Source organism: Cinclus cinclus, chromosome 8 (genome assembly GCF_963662255.1).
Source record: "Cinclus cinclus chromosome 8, bCinCin1.1, whole genome shotgun sequence".
Taxonomy (NCBI): Eukaryota; Metazoa; Chordata; class Aves; order Passeriformes; family Cinclidae; genus Cinclus; species Cinclus cinclus.
Window position 1 is genome coordinate 5079865 of NC_085053.1, and position 20050 is coordinate 5099914.

A 20050-nucleotide genomic window follows, 5' to 3' on the forward strand; every position below is an offset into this window, starting at 1 on the left:
TGAATGTCAGCTTTTTTTCTAATTTTATTAATAAAAGACATTGAAATGTGTGCACACAACTCTAAGTATGAAATGCTGCTTCAAGCTCTGGCTTCATTACACTAAGCAACCACAGGCAAACTGGCACTTTGTATACACAGCTGGAAATACTTTACATTTCATTCATTTCATTTAACTAATGTTTCCTCTGTTCAGGCCTCCTCTGCCTCCCATGGCATGAGTTATACCTGTGCAGGGAAAGAAAACAAGGGCATTAGTATAAACCCTCCTTACTCTTTTAATCAACCATTGCACAGGTGATACTTCATCCTTTCCTAAGCAATTGTCAGGGCACTGGAGTGGCTCCTTCCTCATACAATTCAAGATTCCCTCTCTCCCCAAAGCCTGGTGACACACATCCATGTCACCTGTGTCATGCAAAAGGCTGGGGGGTCATGCAGAAGACTTCTGATCCTGGGCAGAGGACTCTTACCACATCTAAAATAAGTTAGCCCCTTTTCTTTTGTTATTGAAAAAAGTGGTGACAGACAGAAGAAAATCTATCCTAGTCCCACCTCCTTTTCCCCCCTTAAAGTACTATCTAATCTATATTTCAACGCTAATACTGAGTCTTCTACAATGTTAAAATAGTGCAAAACAGAATAAAATCCATCTAAGGCTTTTTCTTAATACAGAAGTTGCAAAAATAATTTATTGTCATAGTTTAACTCTGTTGCACTGAAAAACCTGTAATACTTCCAATAAAGCTTTTTTTTTTCCAATGAGTACACATTGATATAATTGGAACCCTTAATGTACCAAATGGAAATTGCTCTAATGCTAAAATCAGAAGTTTCTAAACTGCTACTCTAACAGGAGTTTGAAACCTTCTTTTAAAACTTTGAAGAGTAAGATCTAAGCCTCTTTACTTTCTCTCTACTGCTAAGAGCCAGGTGCCACTGTGGAAAGAAGATTGCCTGTCTGAAACCTGCTCAGCGTAACACACTAAACCCAAATCAGAGCTCTTAGGGTCACATGCCAAACTCGGGGGCCGGGCAGCTGTGTCACTGTCTGCCAGCAAGGGCAGCCTGTAAAGCCTCAGACGTGGTGACCCCAGGAGGAAAGGGCTAGAGCTGTGTTTGCAGCAGCCTGGCTGGGAGCAGCCAGGGACACTCACCCCTCTGCCTGTTGAACTGCCGGCCACGCACGCCCGTCCTCAGTGTCGGGGGCTGCAGCCGGACACGGCGCAGGGACTTGGGCTGAGTGCTGCTTGTGTCTGTGGAGAGAGGCAGAGCAGGAAGGGTGGCTGTGCCTGCCACCTTCCCATTCTTCATCTTTACATGTTTTGATACATGTCATGCTTTCTTTACTTTATGAAAAGTGAAGGTGTCTCCTTATTTAATTGACCTCTCCTCTAATAGAAATAAAAGCTTCAAAACAAGTAAGTCTGGGACTTCTTTTGCTATCTGTACGAGGGGATTAACTGATAACTCAATAGAGATTAACTTGTTTCACAATTTACTTTAAAGTATTTTTAAAGCTGACATCAAATATGCCAGTGCATAAATCACCACAGTATCAGTAACGTTTGCTCCTTGAAGTGTTATTCTTACTGGGCTTACTCCAGTTACTGTGGTCCAAGGAAAAATGGTTTGCCAGAGTATCAAAGACTTTATAAGCATAAAAATATGATCTTGCTCTAAGAGAATCTGGGTTGACCTTAGAGCCCCGTCCAGTGATTAAAGGGGCTCCCGGAGAGCTGGAGAGGGACTTGGGACAATTGCCTGCAAGGACAGGACAAGGGGTAATGGTTTCCCACTGCCAGAGGGGTCGGATGCAGGGTCAGATGGGGTACTGGGAAAGAATTGTTCTCTGTGACAGTGGGGAGGCCTTGGCACAGAGTGTCCAGAAAAGCTGTGGCTGCCCCTGGAGCCTTGGAAGTGTCCAAGGCCAAACTTTAAGATCCTTTCTACCCCAAATCATTCTGTAAGTCTGTGATTCTAGGAGTTTTATTTTGTGTATACTGGCTACCAGCCACAATGTTGGACAAAAGAATTCCCACTCTTAATGAAAAGGTACAAACTGTTATTGTGATTATCCTGTACCTGCAGATGAACTCGAAGGAGGATCCTGACTAGTTGAAGGAAGATCTGACTCATCAGATGCTTGAACAGATTCTTCTTCCTGCTGGCTATCAATTTCTAGACCTGCTTCTGAAGTAATGCTAGAAGGGAAGGAGGAGAACCATGTATTTCCATAGCTTCAAAAAAGTCTGGAAAAAAACCCCGTCTTGGAACTGAAAGATTCAAAGAAAATCAAACATAAAATATAGCATAAAGTGATAAACAGCCCCCTTTTAGATCTTGATTTCATCATAATACAAAATATAGCAATTATTATAAAAATTAAAAGTTGCAGTTGTAAAGCAAAAGATAAATTATTTTTCTGCAAAATTCAGTGAGAACTGCTTATTCCAGCCCCATGCTTCATCTATTGTACGTGCACTGTCTTAACTGGGTGACTTAAGCATATATGTGTGTTTTGCATGATTTTCTGTATTACACAGGAATGTCTTAGTCTTTATTCTACGAACTGATCCTTCAACCTGTGCCTTTAACATCAGTATTTGACTACTGCAGAGTCCTGTGTATTCTTAGGAGATACAGGTTTTTGGTTTTTTTTGGCAACTTGTATTATTAAATTTGTTAAATCCTAAGGAGAACATCAGCAGAAAACCATTGGTTTTGGATAAAGAGTCAGACTTTCCTGCTTCACAGCACTAGAAAATGCTGTCTGAGCTGCCCCTGGGTGACAGTGGATGTGTCAGAAGTGCTAGTAAACCAAAGCAGTGGTGCTTTACCCTTCAGACTCTGCCTCTGCGAAGACCTCATCGGCGTCGTCGCCAGCGCCAGGCTCGGTGGTGGTGGACAGGCTGCCAGTGGAGGTGGTGACCATGGGCACGGACTGGGACGCGTGCTCCAAGGCATCAGCTGAGGCGCTCTCTGTGAACACTGTCACTAGGGAGCACAGACACCCTCAGGCCCTACCCACAGAGCCCTGCGACAGCACAGGCAGCTCAGAGCCAGGCTGTCCAGGGCTCCTGAGGAGGGGCAGCACTGCACCAACCGTGGGGAATCATTCCCTGCTCTGCCTTGCAAACCTCTGCCACTTACCCGGTGCTGCCACTTGTAACGGTGTTGTGGGGACACTGCGACCCCCCGATTCCTCCTCGTGGGCAAGGAACAGTGGGGTTTCGTACATCCCTAAACCTGCAACACAAAGGTTCAGTGACAATCCATCCAAATAAAACAGCTTAAAAAAGGATTAACTGATGTCTTCCCTCTGGATACTTGATAAAATCCAGTCACTTGTATTTAAGCGGATTTTTGTTATTTTGTTTTGACTTACTGTCAGAGCTGGTCATAATTTTCTGGAAGGTAAAATCTTGATCAAAATATTACTGCTTGTTTTTTTAAACTTTCCTCCTTGCCTTATGCCATTACTTTGCTGTGAGCTTTCTTCAGAGAACAGCTTGTGTTCCATGCCAACAAGGATGCCGGGGAAAGGGACAGATTCAGACCAACAAAAAACAAAACAGTCTGGCCATCTCTGAGCAGATAAGGATATATCCCAAAGATTTCTTTGCATTTGCTGTTTTCCCCTATTGTTTCACTACAGGGAAGCTACAACCAATAGTAAAATTGAAGTTAAAAACCATTTCTTCAACATTTCATTTAATTTTAAAATCTTAACACAACTAGAAATCTAGCAGCTTGAAGATAAAACCTTCTCACCTTCTCTTATTCTCTCTCTGCTGACAATTATTTTAAGAGTTGCAGGTTTCCACACTTTAACAGTTTGTTGACTGAATTCTCTCTTTTTTGCTCAAAGACCCATGGAAAAGAGAACTGCTTTACCTCCTTGTGATGCCAGCTGCCCAAGATCAGAGTGACTGGAGCTGGTTTGTGGCATATCTTCAGGGGGCCCAAATCTGAACCGAGGAACTCCAGCTACCTGGGGGGAACTGGCAAAATACAGACTTAAGTAATTCTGTAACTTCCCCAAAGATTGGGGCCGGGGGGAAGAACTTTCTGACCAAGAGAACAAATCATGCATGAGACGAAATGAGCTAATACTGACCATAAAAATCATCGGAGCTACTGCTAAATAAACTGAAATTAGCTTCTCAAATTATTAGGAATTCATTCAAAATCAGTACAACAGTCCTAAAGAGAATATTCTTTACTTACCCATTCTATAAACTCTCACAATTTTAAGTGAAGATGTCCAGATGGACATGTCCAGAACATCCCAAAAGCAAAAACGGAGGTAACTTTTCCAACTTTCATTGGCAATATTAATTGGGAGGGAGGAAGAATAAGGGAGGAAATTGGATACAAATTTTTTTGTTTGTTTAATTTCTTCTTAAACCACCAGGTTGCAATACACTGGAGAATATTTACTTCCTAATTTGCTGATCAGTTACAGGACACACAATTCAAGCAACTTATTACTTATCTGCACTGTGCAATCATCTATCCTACTACCGAGCATGTTACTCCAATCACAAGTTCATTTAATTTAAATTTAATTTCATTTCACTGAAAAACAGAAAGAATAGAATAAAGAATAGAGAAAAGCCTTTTACTGCCTTTTTCTTTTCACATCTACTTACTGAATGGCTTCTGCAAATCCATCTGTACGATGTGGAACTACAAGTGTTGGTGTGCTTGGAACTGTTCTGTCTTCATCATCAAAGAAGTGCTGCTGCTGGAAAAAAAGAGACTGATATGAGAGCCTACAATGTATTTCCAGTTTTTACCAGCTGAGTTAAAGGTTGATTTTTCCAACATCTAAAGGTGATGCCTTTGATCTCACAAAAGGTACTTTATTCAGTCAGTCTCTCTCTTTTCTCTCACTGAACCTGCATATGTTCTTCAAAATACAGCTGAATAAAGGGTTCAAAATTAGCTGATGGATAAATTAACCTTGTTCCTTAGGATGAGGCTGAACTTAGCATCATTTTTTCCAGCAACACAGCCACTTTAACTGACTCTAAAAACAAGTAAATAAAATCACCTTAGACAAAACCAATTGAACCTCTTTTGAAACCTTCTGTTTCTTGGAGTTTTCTAGTCTTTGCTTTCCATTAATACAGGAATTAACAGGAGTAGGATATTTTCTGCAAGACTACAAAATCACCCCCCCCCCCCCGAAATCAGCAGCCAGGCTTCTTTAAAAACCAAAATAAACCCCAAGAGTTAGGAATGTTCCCTCAAAGCAGGTCTTTAGTAATAGATTTTGATACACTCACCATTCCACCTATCCCAGGGGTCAGCTGAAGTCCTCGCCCCACCGATTGTCTTCGAGTCATCTGGATTCTCTGTCAGGGAAAGAAAAGAGAGAAGTGTGAATGTGGTCCTGGAATTCTTACTAGTATTCAGTCACAGCCAAGGATAGCAGCTAAATGAGTAAGTATAGCAATCATCATGGAATCACAGAATATCCTGAGCTGGAAGGGACCCACAAGGATCATCAAGTCCAACCCCCGCATGAAGGACAGGCCCAAGAAATCCAGGAAGAGCCTGAGTACATTGCCCAAACACCCTTGGAGCTCTGGCAACCTTGGGGCCATGCCCATTCCCTGGGAAGTCTGTTCAGTGCCCCAGCACTGTCTGGAGGACAATGTGTATATTCTGGGTAAGTGACAGTAATATTTTACTCGAGCCTCTACTGAATACAGAAAACTTGCAAACAGAAATATTGTGATCCCAAGCCTCAGCACAAGTTAATGGCAAAGGATCATTTTAGTCAGGATACTTCTCAAGAATTCCTGTTGTGATGTTTTAATTTACAAAATCTACAGGCCTTCATCAAAGCATAATCATGGGTCAGCCACTGACTATGAAATGTTTAACTTAGGAAATAAATGGCAATATTCATTTGTGCCATCTACACTGGAGCAGAGACACAAAAACCCTTCAAATCTGAGTTGCAACCTGGCCAAGAAAAGTTTTTTGAGCGGAAATACCATCAGCCACTGACTAACATAGTACTGGTATAACACAGTAAGAGTTCCAAGATAAAAAGCAGTAAGGCACTGGGGACAGATTTGTATGTTCCCTGTCCAGCCCTTATCTAGAGCGTGACACACACTGAATTACTTTGCTCAGCTACCATTTCTATGATGCTGAACAGCTGGGCAACATTTTTCCCAACGGATTTGATTTATAAGAACTCATACAGCAGTTTTTTTCTTCAAAGTCTTCTGAAGTGCTGGAGCTGGTTTGTACCTGCACTGGGGGTCCCAGCTCCTGAGGAGGGGCGTGGATGGTAAGCCGTGGGGGCAGAGGGTGGGGTGGCCTCCGTGGGGACTGCGGGGGCCGCGGGCCCTGGCGCTCCGACGCCGACGATGGCTGCTGCTCCCTCAGGCTCTCGTGGGGAAACGTGGACTCTGCAGCACTCGTGCTCCCTTCTCCTACAACACAAACACACGCGGGGGAAAACCCTAGGAACCAAGTTGAAAAGGTGAGGGCAAATCTTCCAATTGTGCCACGCATTAGCACATTTTTCCCCTGCGAGCCTGGGGACAGCTCAGTATTGTTACTTAAACAGGACTTGTGCCAGCTGCAACACCAGCACTGAAACAAAGTATTAATTATTCAGGTGCTGATTTAGAGACAGATTAATCCACTGAGCCATTACGTTTTCACAGCAACCAGAGCTTGCAGGATTTTCAAAGGAATTTAGAATAAATCCTGAAAGTAACATTTCAAAAGAATCCACACTGCACATTGAAATGGCCTTTAGTACTTCCCTTGTTTTTACTTTTAAGCGCAGAACATAGCTTCTGCATTTCCCTCCCCCATACATACACACACATACATCCCCAATACATACACAGACTGTGAAGAAACATGGAATAACTGTACCACTGTTTTGGGAATCTGCTGCCCTCTGGTTGCTTTCAGCTCCTCCCATGCTCTCTTCAGTCTCTGTTCCAGGATCTGTACCATCAGCACCCTAAAATCCCAAATAAAGAGTATGACTAAACAAATTACGGGTGGCAAAGAGAATATAAAAGCAGTACAAAAGTATTCAGAAAGTAAACAAAGTCAAATATTTGACAATCTTATTCCTGTAAGTATCTACAGCATTAGGTAAATATCTTCAACTGTATGAGATTTCAGAAGTTTTGAGTGCTTGTGAATACACAAATGGGAACAACGTAGCCACCACCATTTAATAACAATAGACAGTGAAATATCCAGCTCTTCAAAAGCCTCACCAGCTTTGCAACTACAGTATTTGTTGCTGGCCTCCTGTACCTTGTATTTTCATTCAGTCCTTTTAAACATTCCAAGTTGATTTTTCTTGTGAAAACACCAGTTATAAGAAATTACCATCACCCAGTATCAGTCTCAACTTTTGGGGATGAATTCATACCAAGATTTTCTCTTCCAAGCATTCACATATGTGCATTACAGCACTGATTTGTTGCAAGAAATTTAACGGGTTGTAAAAGAAGGGTACAGATCTCACCTCAGCATCATCTGCTTCATATCCATCATTGCCATCAGCACTACCAGTTCCTTCATTGCTGTCATCACCTTCATCTCCCATCCCTGTGTCTTCATCATCATCCTCATCCTCCTCTTCCTCATCATCATAATCCTGTGATGAGATAGTAACAGAGCTGTAGTTGAATTCAGAAAGGGGAGTGGAATAGGCTGCATGTGGTGCACAGATCAACACCCACCCAGACTCTCTCCCTCTTCAACAGGACACAAGGTGGAAAAGCTTGAGGGGTCAGATAAAGGAAGATAAAAGAAAAATTCAAGGTGAATTAGCAGGTAGCTTTAAAATGCTACAGGTTCAGGCAACATAAATACAGACCACTTATTCAGTCAAAAATATTTTGATTATATTAGTCTTGATGGTGAGTTTTACATCAGATAAAAGACAAAATCATAAAAGAATTCCATGATATACATACCTCCTGCTCCCCTTCATTTTCTTCATCATCGTCATCTTCATCATCACTATCAATTACAATCACATCATCTCTCTTGGACTGGCCATCCTGAGATGAAGAAGTATTTTGTTGGTCTGACTGAAGGGATCCGAGATCTATTGGGATAGACTGGGAAGTTTCCTCGCTGTCCTCCATGGCCACATACTCCCCCTGTGTCACACCCTGCCAAAGACCAAAGGCAATCACCAGAACAAACAAAATTCAACCACCATATACAACAGCAAGAGAGCCAAACTCTGATGCTTAGAGGACAATTACTGCTGTTCCTTAAAAACTGACCAGAGGAGAGGACAAAAGAGTGACAGGTGACTGTCAGTGACCGAACAGTTCAAGTCTAAAGCATTTTAAGTGATTTCCATGGGAAACCTGCAGGATTACATTTGAGATTTTACTTCTAAATAAACTGAGAGTTTGTGGGTGCAGATGGCTATTTCTGCCGAAGATTTTTGCTCTTCAATTATGCTTACTTCTCCAATGGAGTCTTGTGAGTCTTGATTGTATGTTTGTGCCTCCACCTCTCCATCAGTGCTCTCTTCTGCTGTCACTTCCTCCTGGAAGAGCAAACATTTTTAAAAACACATCATTAGCCCTAAATATGGTTGGGAATTTCTTTTTTTTATTTCTTTAATAAAAATTATATTTTCCCACAAAGATTATGCACAACATTTTCTCCTGCTTCCTTAGCAATACTTTTATCAAAAATCTCACTTCCCTGCCCTGGAGAAATACAATTTGCCCAGCCCACTGGATCTCAGCACATAGCAGTCTTTTCAGGACCAAAATTAAATCAGCTAAGTTTCTAATTCTACCTCCAACTTCCCAGAACCTTACACAATCCTGACCTTTTTCTCTTATGAACACTCCTGTGGCACAGAGTTAATAAAACATCTTTGGCTTCCTTAACACTGTGAGGTTCTGTCTCAATTTCACCCCTTTTTCACAAGACATCCCAAATCCCTCATACCATCTTCTACAGGCCTTCCCAGCAACTCATCTTCACTTCCCATCTCCTAAATACCCTGTATTTTTGTCCAGAATTACTGCAGATAAACACCTTCTGAACCACACTGAAAGAAGTTTGAACTTCTTCCTCCTCAATCCTAGGACATGGCCCTCTTGCTTCCACCCTACAAGTTAAGGTTTACATCATTCATTCTAACTAGTTTAACCTCTGTCTTTTTAGATACCCAAATATCATTGTTTCCTCTCCAACAGATTAGAAAGTCAATTAAGAATTCACTGATTTGCTCTGAAGTAACAATTTTTTTTTTCTTCCCATTCAAATCCTACGAAGTGACAGATTGAGTAGTAGCATTTTGTGTTTATGCAAACCTCAGGCCCAACTCTCTGCATGATTCTCAGTTTCTTTGAAGTAGGTGCATCCACTGTTTCCTCAGAGATCTGGTCTGAGTTCTCCACAGTGTTGTCTTCCTCTTCCTCTCGGGAGCGTTTAGACAATGAGGAACTGGGGGTAGCTGAAACTTCAAAGACCTCTCAGTTATTTTCAGAACAACATGTACACAAACCAGAAATCAAAAAACTTTGGTATTTTCCTCTGAAGATCACTTTCACTTCTGCACTGAATGACAACAAACAAACAAACAGAATTGCACTGAGCTGTTTCCTAGGTCAGGAAAACACCAACCTCTTAGCTACAAGTCTTAAGGTCTCAGGTCTTTATTCACAACGTAACTGACCCTAAACATAAGCCTCAGGGTACAATCCAAATATTTCTTCCAACATCTTTGCTTTGGACAAGTACACCCAAAATTTTTAACAGTACCAGCTGGAAAAAAAGAGAACCCCAACAGTTTGCAGAAATATTTTTTTGGGGAACAAATATCCTATTTACACTGTGTAGGACAAATAGGTGTGCAACAGTGTATTATGGTGACTTGTTTTAGAGTACTTCCTAGATTTTAAATTCAAGCTTAAGTAGTTGACTCATGGCTCCTAAAATTAATCTCGCTCATGGAAACAGAGCCAGCAAGGTTTAATGCATTAAACTCCAAAGCTTATCTGATAAACACAAAAGTTTTATTTTCTTTCTACTTCAAGGAATGCAGTGCCAATAGCATTTCAGAGGCACCATTTGTGTCGGCTCAGGAAGGAAGTCTAACTTCAAAAGTTCTTAAAAGTGCAGGAAACTAAGAGAGGGGAAAAAGGCCTGAACTGAAGTTAGGCCTGGTTGGCCAAGGGTCCAGCTGGAGCTACTTACAAGGAACTACTGAGCAAGGCAGGCCTACAAAATGACACCAACCTGTGCCAAACACGGCTGTGGAGGTGGAGGGCCTCTCTATCTGGGAGCTCTGCACCACCTCCACGATGGCAGGGGCTGGCTCCTGAGCTGCAGGCTCGATCTGAGCGTGGCTTTGTTGGGTGGGCTGCACAAAGGCAGTGGCCTGTGTCTGCTGCTGCACAGTCAGGATGGGCTGGGGCAGAGATGTCTGCACGTTGGGGCTGGTGGAGCGCACGGAGCCACTGGCGCTCCCAAACACTGGGACGTGCTCCACGGGTCCTTCCGACTGCATGGCTGGAAGACAAACAGCAGTACAGTCAGGGTCTTGTTCCTCCAGCACAGCTCACATTCTTCCTCTCAGGATGCTCTGAACAAGCACATTCAGTGTTTTACAGATGGATTCATGTTATGCACATCTCCAGCTGAGGAACCATGAACTCTGCTGCAAGTAGAATGGTCCTGGAAGTGCAACGCTCCAAGAGATGCAGGGACAATGACACTGTCTGAGGCCCTTCCAAACTGACTGCCACCAACATTTCTAGGTAAAGGTAGCACTTCTGAGTACTGAGGATTCTTATGCTACACAAAAAAAGCTCACCTTCCTGAGTCTCCACCTGTGTCGTTGGCATAACTGTGGCTGTGGGGGTAGTGGTGGGGTTGGTGACTGTGGCAGGAGTCACCATTGGACGGATGCTGGCTCTTGGAGTAGACTTGTTCCCAGCTATTGCAGCAGCAGTCACTTTACTGGGAGTTGACACAACAGGAGTTGGTTTAATGTTTGCTGTTGGGGGATCTGAAGTGCTGGCACTGAAAAACAGAAGATTGGTTTCATCATGGTACAGAAAGCAGATTTTAAAAATAGTGAACAAATATATTCTCATAGCCAGAAACCCTATTTTTAAAAGCTTTTTAATTTAAAAGCCTGACAACAGCATAAAGAATTGTCTTTCAAACTTTTTATAGTTGAAAGAAGAGAGACACACTATGCCATCAATAGCATTTTATCCAGCTTAGAGAACTTACAGGTTTCTTCCATGGTAATCAAGTGGGAATCTAGTAACAGATCAAAATGTTTGTACTGCTGGCTGTGCTGGGACTTTATTACAGTGAGTAACACATATCAAAACTGATTCACTCAATATAGAGCAACATCATCTCTTGGCTGAGACAAGAGGCAGCCAAATTTTAGGAGACATTTCTGAAAGTCTTGCTGTCTAAAGGATGCATTGATAACAGCTGAGAGGGAGTTTGTTATCCCAGGTCAGTTGTATAGCAGTATTTCCAATTTCAGAGCTTAGGCAAATGACTATTTTATGTGTTATTAGAATTATCTGTTCAGTCCATTTCTCATTCTTGCACAAGGAAGATCCTTCCCAAAACCAAAAGAGGTTAAAGTTAACAATCAAAATTATATAACTTCAAAAACCTTGAAGTCTGAAAACATTTTTTAAAAATCTTCCATGTTTCCCAGACACCATGTTCCTGGTAGTTAAGATGAGAGTTTACAGCTTAAAAGCCCTATTGATTAGATGTAGCTGAGAAAAAAGGAGGAATGTATTATGTCAGTCAGTATCTTTGCAGCTGTTTAAGAAAAATTATGAAAAGACAGTTGTTTGCTAAAAAGAGGAGCAACTACATAATGATAAACCCAAGAAGTATCAACCACAGAAACTCTGAAAATCCTTTGAACTCACATTCCTCTTTCACCTGAAGCTGGAGTAGACTTGAGTGAGATTTGCCTCTGCTGTTCTGGGACCTATTAGGCAAAAAACCAGAAATATCATGTCACGTACACACGAAGCAGAGCAGACGACATGGAAAACACTTCAGCACTTTGCTTACAAGCCTGTGAGAGAAATGCTTGTTGGGTATTTATCTGGGCAAACTCTGTAATTATGGCAAATTCCCTAAACCAAATCATGCCAGCCATTACAAGACCGGAAAACAATTTGGTAACTGCTTGGGTACTTTCTGAAGCTTTGAGACATGAACCCATTAATACTGAATGAATGAGTAAAATACAAAAACAGAGCACAGAGCTTCTTGGCTGACTCACAGTGAATGGTTGTTGGCACCAGGAATTCTGATTAGGGCAGGAAATTTAAGTTCTGAACCCTTACTGAAGCCAACCTGTGTGTTTCCAACAGCAGGGCACGGTGACACCCGTTTCCAGGCTGGGCAGTGGTGGCCTGGCTGCTATCCCAGGGCTGCCTGGAAGGATTGTGTACATTTTGTACCTTGTTTGTGGACTCCGGGGGCTCATCCCGCTGCTCGTGGTGCCGCTCCTGCTGCTCCCGGAGCTCCCTCTCCAGGCGGCAGATCCGCCCCTCGTACTGGGACTTCAGGGCACTCATCCGCACCTCCAGCTCTGCCTTCTGCTCCTCCAGGGAGCTGCTCTTCTGCTTCCACTCCTCATTTTCCTTTGTGAGCTGCTCTTTTGTACCTGGTGGAACAGGAAAGGGTCCAGCTTGTCCTGTGTGCTGAATCTGCACGCTGAACACTCGAGTGTTTTACCAGACCACTGAAGGATTCTGAAATCCTAAAAATGTTAAGCTATAAAAGGAAATCTGGGAGGCAATATGGCCATTTTTCTTTTTAATTGCAGTTAGATGTAATAAATATAGATAAATAAAAACTTAAAAGAAGTAGTCCCAAAAGAACAAGATGTTTTCAGCAAACTCTTACACCATCATTCCTTTCAGTGATGTTTAAAAACAGAGGAGACAACGTGTTTTGCACCTGTACATTTAGGGTAGAGGAGAATTACCCAAGCTGTTAGTAGGGCAAATCTGCTCTAATCAACAGAAGGATCAAAAATGGGGGTTATCATGCTGGCTGGCCAAAAGTAAACAAAACTTTTTCTATGTCCAGTGTGCAGCTACTTATGTACTTGTACCATCCCCTGGAGGAATTACATTTTAAACTTTAGAACAATCCCTGTAGTATTTGGTCTAGAAAACATTTTTAGTAAAATATGAAGTAGGCCATATTTTTCAAGCATCCCGTCTAAAGGTTTTTCCAAAGAAATAACTGAAAGTTTCTAAGGACAGAAAAAAAGAATTACAATACCAGCTAACTGTGCAATTTTCTGTTTGGCTGCAAGTAAGGTCTTCCTGGTTTTCTCTTCCTTCTCTGTGATCTGTTGCCTGAGCTGCTCTTCCTGTGTAGTCTTCTCTTGTAGATCTTGATGGAAACGGGCCAGTTCTGCCTGTAGCTGCATTATCTGCTCCTGGAGATTTCTAACTTCAGTTTCCTTTTCTGTTATTGTCTAGGGAGAGAGAAAGATTGCAACTGTTGACCACAACCAACTACTTTGGCAAATATAGGGCCCAAGTTCCAAGGAGCTGGTATTAGCTGACCAGTGGATTAAGGTTAAAAGGCTTCTTATCAATAACAGTTCAGTTCTCTCTGAATGCAAGAGCTGGAGAACAGCATTCTCTTCCCCATTATTCCAGGAAATAATGTGAGACACAATAGACAAGATTTACAGCAGGAAAAAAATCCCTCTTTCCCAAGAAAGTAGAGGCAAATTGGTAATTTCCCATATTTCTGTGACACACATTAGAAAACCCTCCCATTATTCACTGCTACACGCTTAGGATGCAGTGGAGAACAGTACTCCAAAATTACTTACTGTTCTTACCTTTTGTAAGCTTTCAACCTGAGTCTCCAAATTCTTTGTTTTTACTTCAGCTTGACTGAGAGTGTCTTTTAGCTCTTGTACTTCCTGGGCAGAAACTTGGTCTTCTTGTGGTTCTGCCAAAGGTAGAGTTGATGCTTCAGCAACCATCTGAAAGGCATCAAGGGGTACAAGGCTGAAGGGAACTATCTGACCACAATGTCATTACTTTCACAAGATGCTTCTGTGCACCCAGTGATTGGTTTAGAAGTTCTGGGCAAACCCCAGGAACTCTAAGGAATGCTCCATTTCAGTTCTATCTACCTTATCATGCTGTGCTTTCAGCTCCTCATACTGAGTCTTGTACCTCCGACCAATTTTCTTGACCTGTGTTATAGTTTTCACTTTTTCCTGTATGTCAGCCATCTTAGCATCCAGTTCTTTCTGCAAATTGTCCTTTTCTGTTCTTATTTTAGTTACTTCATCCTTCAGGCTCTGAACAAGATTCTGGCTTGCAGTCAAGGATGCATTAGTTCTAAATGAAAAGAGAGGGAGATGCAAACAAGCTTCCAAACCATAGATACATTTCAATATCCCTTATTTATGTAACATCACAGGCATTATCTGTAGTGGATTATGTTTTCTAGGATTTTGCAATACAGAATAGGAATTATTCTATAATATATTACTTTGGAATAATTTCAGCTAATGGACAGCTAGCAAAACAACTCTCACTTTACCTTACCTGCTTGTTATCAAGCCACAGAAAGAATACCTCAAGTTTCACAGTACATGGAGACACTTAAGAAATTACACTTCCAGATACTTCTATAATTAAAACATTTTTCTTTGCACAAAACTTTTACAAATTGACCAATACCACACCTGGCAACCTCTGCTTTAAGCCTGCCTGTTTCTTCACTCATCTGTTGGACACGCTTGGCATTTGCCTCCTTCTCAGAGAGCAGCTTTCGATACTCTTCGAGATCGGTGTCCTTCTGTTGGCTCAGTAAGTGCTGAAAGGGAAGGAAAACAGGGGCATTTCTGTAAAATATTTACACACTTACAGCCAGAAAATCTCTTTGAATTAGAGTCACTGCTTTTGCATTTTGGTATAGAATAGCCAACTCTGAAGCTGTGTGAACAATGCTTTATAATTCAAACATATTTCTTAGATTTCATACTTTGTAAGAAAACTTAGCACTTTTTTTAGTTGTTTGACTGGTGGGCCTTTTTTTCCACATTAAGTTCTTTGCAAGGAAGCATTTCCCCACCTGAGTGCGGGCTTTCCAGCGTTTAACATCCTCTTCCAAGAGCTTTTTCTCTGCCTGCAGCATCCCACTCTTCTCACTGAGCTCAGCATTCGACTCTTGCAGGGGCAGGATGTCTGCCTCAAGCTTGCGTACCTAAAAAAACACAATAAGGGTAACACTCTGCATCTCAGGAGAGTGAAGGAATCCCTCAAGAAAAAGTCTTGATAGAGCTTCTTCCCTAACTCTCTGCCTTCCAGTGGCAGATGGAGGAAAAGGACAAGGACAATAGAACAGGATGATCCTACAGAGAAAAAAAAACATTTGTTCAACTTCCCAATCTCAGATGCTCACTCTGTACTTTGGTACAGGAGAGATTACTAATGTTGAAATCCAATGCACTGGATTCCATTAAAATAAACATATCTTTCTTTTAAACTCTTAATAAAACTGTGGTCTGTTTTGTATGCATTCTTGTGCCATTTTTAATTTAATTGCTGATAATATCCTTGTTCCTGGTATACCTCGAGCCAAGGATAAACACTGACTGTCAGGTTCATCTTAATGGAACTGAACTTCAAGCTTTCCAATGCTGCAGATGGACCAATGTCTTTTAAAATTCGAAATGGAAAGTTTCCTCATTAGTGTATGAGTTCAAGGAATAATTATAATGTAAATACTGTAATTTACTGTACTTAGCAATGGTATATCCTGACATGAAACTCATGCACTGAATACCTGAAAGGTTTATGTGAAGCTCAGTACTAACCTTTGCTTGTATCTGCTGTAGCTCTTGCTCCAGCCTCTCCTTCTCCTCCCTTAACATCTTGTTGGTTTCTATGAGTATGTTCATGGTCTCAGTTTTCTTCATTAATTCTTCATGCTGTGCAATAGTTTTTGCTGTTACCTGTGCAAAGAGTCAATTCAGTAATTTGTTTTGCTTGCACATGCACATATACTCCACGTGGATCTGGTATAACATCACCTTGGAAAGCTATCATGGCATTCATTATCTCACATGCAAATTCCAGACAATGGAAAGCAGGAGTTGGGGGAAAAAAGATAAATTATCTTTATTTTCCCTAATTATGAGATTTTTGGAATTGCCACTCTCTCACAAGACTCAGAACAAGATACTCCATTTGGTTACAAGCAATCTCAGTTAAAAAAACCCCAAATTCTTTCAAAAATTCATTTTTTGGCACAGGCAGCCCCAGAACAGCCCTGTACTCATTGAAGTTATAAGCATTAACCCCCCAGCCATACCTGCACCTTCTCCCTCTCAGCATTGAGGCTGTCCTGCAGCTCCTGGAGCTCCCTCTCCAAGTGCTCCACTCTCTGGCGGTACCGCAGGCTCTCCACCTGCGCCACCTCGAACCTCGTCTCTGCAATCTCCTTCTCCCGACGGATAAACCTGCAGGGAGGAGTTCAACACCACATCACACCAGGAAAAGGTTCTCGTGTAGTACAGCCACCTCCCACCAGCAAAACAGCACTTGAATTTTTAACATTATCCTTCAAGTATAAAGTAATACAGAGCTATTTGAGTTCAAATCTAATTTATAACCCCCAGGAGAAGGAACCCAGAGCTAAGGTTACCTAAGAATTTCCAAGATTTGTTCCTGGGATTTGCCTTCCTCACTAAGAGAAACATTTGCTGCAGCTGGGATGGCTTCTTTCATGGAAGTCACCATCTTATTGCTCATGCTCTCCAGCTGCTCATGTAACAATCGATTTTGTTTTTCCAGATCCTCACAGCGGGATGCAAGTTTTGAAGCTTCATCCTACAACAAAATCACTGATTGTGATTTCTGTGGTTCAATTTCTGTTAACTGAAAAAACCCACTGAAACAACAAAGCCCATCACACCTTGATCATTCTCTCTCTCTCTTCCCAGGAGGCTTTGGATTCTAAGAGCTCAGACTCTGCTTTCTGAGCAGCCTCCTCCAGCTGCTGCCTCACCGCTGCGTTCTTGGCGACTTGTTCTTTGATGGCCTGTAGTGCCTCCACATCAGCAGCATGAAGCATCAATTCCCGCTCATATTTGTTCTGAGCTTCAGAAGCCATCATTGCCTGCACAAAACCAGAATGAATCAACTCTGTTACTCTTATTTTGTATGTTTGCTGTGTACAAAGAGACAAAACTAAGTGACCACAAAGCAAAAAGAAAACCACTGCCCAAAACTTCTGCTATTCTCAAGCACAGGAAACATGGAAATGCCCATCTACAACATTTGGGGTTGGATTAAATAGCCAAAAGTTTTTCATCATCCTTGACACCAATTAATGCTGCTGGAATTGTCCTCTGCAGAAAATTCCCTTTAAAAAAAACAGTAACGAGACAATCTTACCAGCTGCTGCTAAATTACACTGCCCCACAGTCGCAAAAAATGACAATTATTTTTTGGGTTAGAAAATTACTTTCCCCATTGTCATACTGGCAGCATTTTCAGCTCCCTTCTCAGGGCATGGAGGCACCAATTCATTAAAACTAGTTAATTACATTCCCAAACAAGTCTTTTTACACACTGAGACAGAACTTGGAAACAGAAAGCTATTGCATTCAATAAGCAGCTGCTCCCAAAATAGAAAATGTGCTCTCCCAACACTTTTTCTGCCTCCAGCAGACCCTGAGTAACTAGTTTAGTTTTGGGTTCAACTGAAAGCTAACAGAAATTTAGCTGACCCTGGCTAAAATAGGCAAACACCACAAACATACTTGTTCCTGGCAGTCCCTCCTGGCCTGTTGTTCATTATTCAGAGCTGTGCTGGCTCTCTGAAGAGCTTCCTGAACTTCTGACTGCACAGCTGACAGACTTCTCTTCAGTTCTGAAAGCTGCAGTGACAGGGGAACAACAAAAACAAAGTAAGAAGAAATCCAGGACTAAGTGGCAAAGCATTTGCAGAGTACTGAACACAGTAATTCATAAGGGTTATTCATTTACTACTTAGGGATTTAAATTAGTATTAAAAGAGACAAATACTTTCTATATTTTGACATTAATACACAGAGCTCTTTCCTGGTAAAAATATAACCCTTTACTTTCAGAGTTGGGCCTGCAGTAATTCTAGTTATAGTACATTTGTTTCCTTCTGAAACCTCTCACAAAGACTGTTACTTATGTTTTCCTGCTCAAAGTTCAAGCAGAGGGTAACAGCTTTAGACACAATCCCTCTATTGAAGTGACACTGTGAATATACTGCTCATGTTTGGAGACCTCTCACAAAATCAGGTGCCCTGTGTACACTCGAAAAGACATGGTTCAGGGCACTGCTGCACCATGAAACCCAAATGAAGCTGAGGAAGCTTTGTGAAAGCCCATTCCTGGGGACTCTTGCTGGGGGAGGTCAGTGCATACCTGTTGCTCCATGTTCTCCACAGCTTTACGCTTCTCCTCCTGCAGTTCTTGTTTTTCTTTTTCTGACTCCATCAGTTTCTTCTCCAGCTGTGCCTGGTATTCTGAAGACTCCTTCAGACGAGCTTCAACTGTTTTACGAACTTCCTCTGTCACCTTCATTAAAATCCATCATGAGATCCATTTTTTATCCAGTTAAATACATTATTGTGATACAAAACCGGAATTTTATTAGTAATTTAAAGCCAGAATGGGTATTCTCAGCATCTAATTTAGAACAACAACCTCGAAAATGTGGAAAATCACAAACAGCACTGAATTTTTGTTATAAAAAAAATTAAACTAAATAAAAACAAGTGATTAACTGCTTACTTGTTTTTCCTTATTGAGGGACTCCTCCAGGCTAAGAACCATGGCCCTGTATTGCTCCACATTACTGGAACTAGTCTTGAGCCTCTCTCTCAGGTCATTGACTTGTTCCTCAGCTTGTCTCAGCCGACTTACAAGATCATCCACATCTTCATTTGTACTTGGCTGACCTGCAATATTAGAACACATTAATTAACTGAAGTTTACTTTAGTTTTAAACCCTCTGTTCTCTTAAAAACTGAATCATAAGGTAACATAATAAAAACAATTACTTTCATTAAGCTTCCCTAAATAAAACTGTTAAGCCCGCATAAAAATAAGGGCTTACAACAGGCACTGTTAACTATTTAAAACTATATAACCTAATACATTTAAGCTCCTTCAAATAAAAATAAAAGTAATCCTTTAAGAAGTTTTGCATTATTTTTCCCCTTTGTGAAAGACTGTTTGGATGTGAATTTCACATTTACAAATCATGGTGGTTATCATCTGTCTGAATATGTGATTGCAGTAAGAAGGTGGTTTCTTATTTAGTGTACTGTTGTCCCAAATCTAATTATTATGGATGGTGAATTTTACCCTCCTGCAGATGGCAATGCTTAGCGCGAAGAGAAATTATCTGCAGAGGAAGATTTTACCTTTCCCTGGAGGCCTTTGTGAGGACTGGGACGTGAGCTGGGCCTCAGTGTTGTTCAGCTGCTGTTTCAACATGGCACTTTCCTTCTGGGCGTTCTTCAGGAGTTCCTTTGTGTTGATGTGACGGCTGGTCTCCGTCTCCAGCTGCCTCTTTAGGTCCAGGATATGCACCTGCAGGCACAGGGTTCTTCAGTTTGCAATGATTCCCAAATGGCAGAGGCCAAGTATCATTCTACATGTCAGGTATGGAGAAGAACACGCTGCACTCTGGCAGAAGGACCTGGGGCTTTATTTTCCTCCAAACAAGTGCAGCACATTTACACTCACCTCTTGATTCTTGGTAAGGGAATGTCTTTGTTCCACCTCATTTTCCAGTTTCTTCTTCAGCTGAGATACCTCACGCTCCAGCTTTTCTATCTGATTATTGAGTCTCTGCTTTGTTTCTGTCTCAGATCTCTCGAGTATCCCCTGAGAAAAGAGCACAATGCACTTTGTTTACAACACAACTCAATGATTTTCTTCTGAATTACTGCATCACTTCATACAAAGTTGTCACAATACTTCTCC

General features: G+C 41.6%; 1 protein-coding gene across 4 annotated transcripts in view; it reads right to left on the reverse strand.

Moving 5' to 3' along the window:
* Nucleotides 1-17: 17 nt before the first annotated feature.
* TPR (translocated promoter region, nuclear basket protein) overlaps nucleotides 18-20050 on the reverse strand; it is a 33536-nt gene continuing 13503 nt past the window's right edge. The window contains exons 20-51 of one of the 4 annotated variants that reach the window (XM_062497886.1): nucleotides 19811-19951; nucleotides 19486-19654; nucleotides 18851-19017; nucleotides 18482-18634; nucleotides 17842-17958; nucleotides 16992-17195; nucleotides 16722-16906; nucleotides 16389-16536; nucleotides 15892-16029; nucleotides 15147-15278; nucleotides 14758-14888; nucleotides 14197-14407; nucleotides 13897-14043; nucleotides 13323-13521; nucleotides 12491-12696; nucleotides 11948-12009; nucleotides 10852-11060; nucleotides 10275-10547; nucleotides 9347-9495; nucleotides 8482-8565; nucleotides 7976-8176; nucleotides 7522-7653; nucleotides 6915-7002; nucleotides 6273-6457; nucleotides 5294-5362; nucleotides 4655-4764; nucleotides 3897-4003; nucleotides 3153-3248; nucleotides 2840-2996; nucleotides 2085-2203; nucleotides 1157-1255; nucleotides 18-227 (exon numbers count right to left, since the gene is read on the reverse strand). In XM_062497886.1, the coding sequence (XP_062353870.1) occupies nucleotides 172-227; nucleotides 1157-1255; nucleotides 2085-2203; nucleotides 2840-2996; nucleotides 3153-3248; nucleotides 3897-4003; nucleotides 4655-4764; nucleotides 5294-5362; nucleotides 6273-6457; nucleotides 6915-7002; nucleotides 7522-7653; nucleotides 7976-8176; nucleotides 8482-8565; nucleotides 9347-9495; nucleotides 10275-10547; nucleotides 10852-11060; nucleotides 11948-12009; nucleotides 12491-12696; nucleotides 13323-13521; nucleotides 13897-14043; nucleotides 14197-14407; nucleotides 14758-14888; nucleotides 15147-15278; nucleotides 15892-16029; nucleotides 16389-16536; nucleotides 16722-16906; nucleotides 16992-17195; nucleotides 17842-17958; nucleotides 18482-18634; nucleotides 18851-19017; nucleotides 19486-19654; nucleotides 19811-19951 (4644 nt within the window). In that variant the 3' untranslated portion in view covers nucleotides 18-171. Of the gene's footprint in view, nucleotides 228-1156; nucleotides 1256-2084; nucleotides 2204-2839; nucleotides 2997-3152; nucleotides 3249-3896; nucleotides 4004-4654; nucleotides 4765-5293; nucleotides 5363-6272; nucleotides 6458-6911; nucleotides 7003-7521; nucleotides 7654-7975; nucleotides 8177-8481; nucleotides 8566-9346; nucleotides 9496-10274; nucleotides 10548-10851; nucleotides 11061-11947; nucleotides 12010-12490; nucleotides 12697-13322; nucleotides 13522-13896; nucleotides 14044-14196; nucleotides 14408-14757; nucleotides 14889-15146; nucleotides 15279-15891; nucleotides 16030-16388; nucleotides 16537-16721; nucleotides 16907-16991; nucleotides 17196-17841; nucleotides 17959-18481; nucleotides 18635-18850; nucleotides 19018-19485; nucleotides 19655-19810; nucleotides 19952-20050 lie in introns of all 4 variants that reach the window. The other 3 variants (XM_062497888.1, XM_062497887.1, XM_062497885.1) reach the window with 3 other exon arrangements.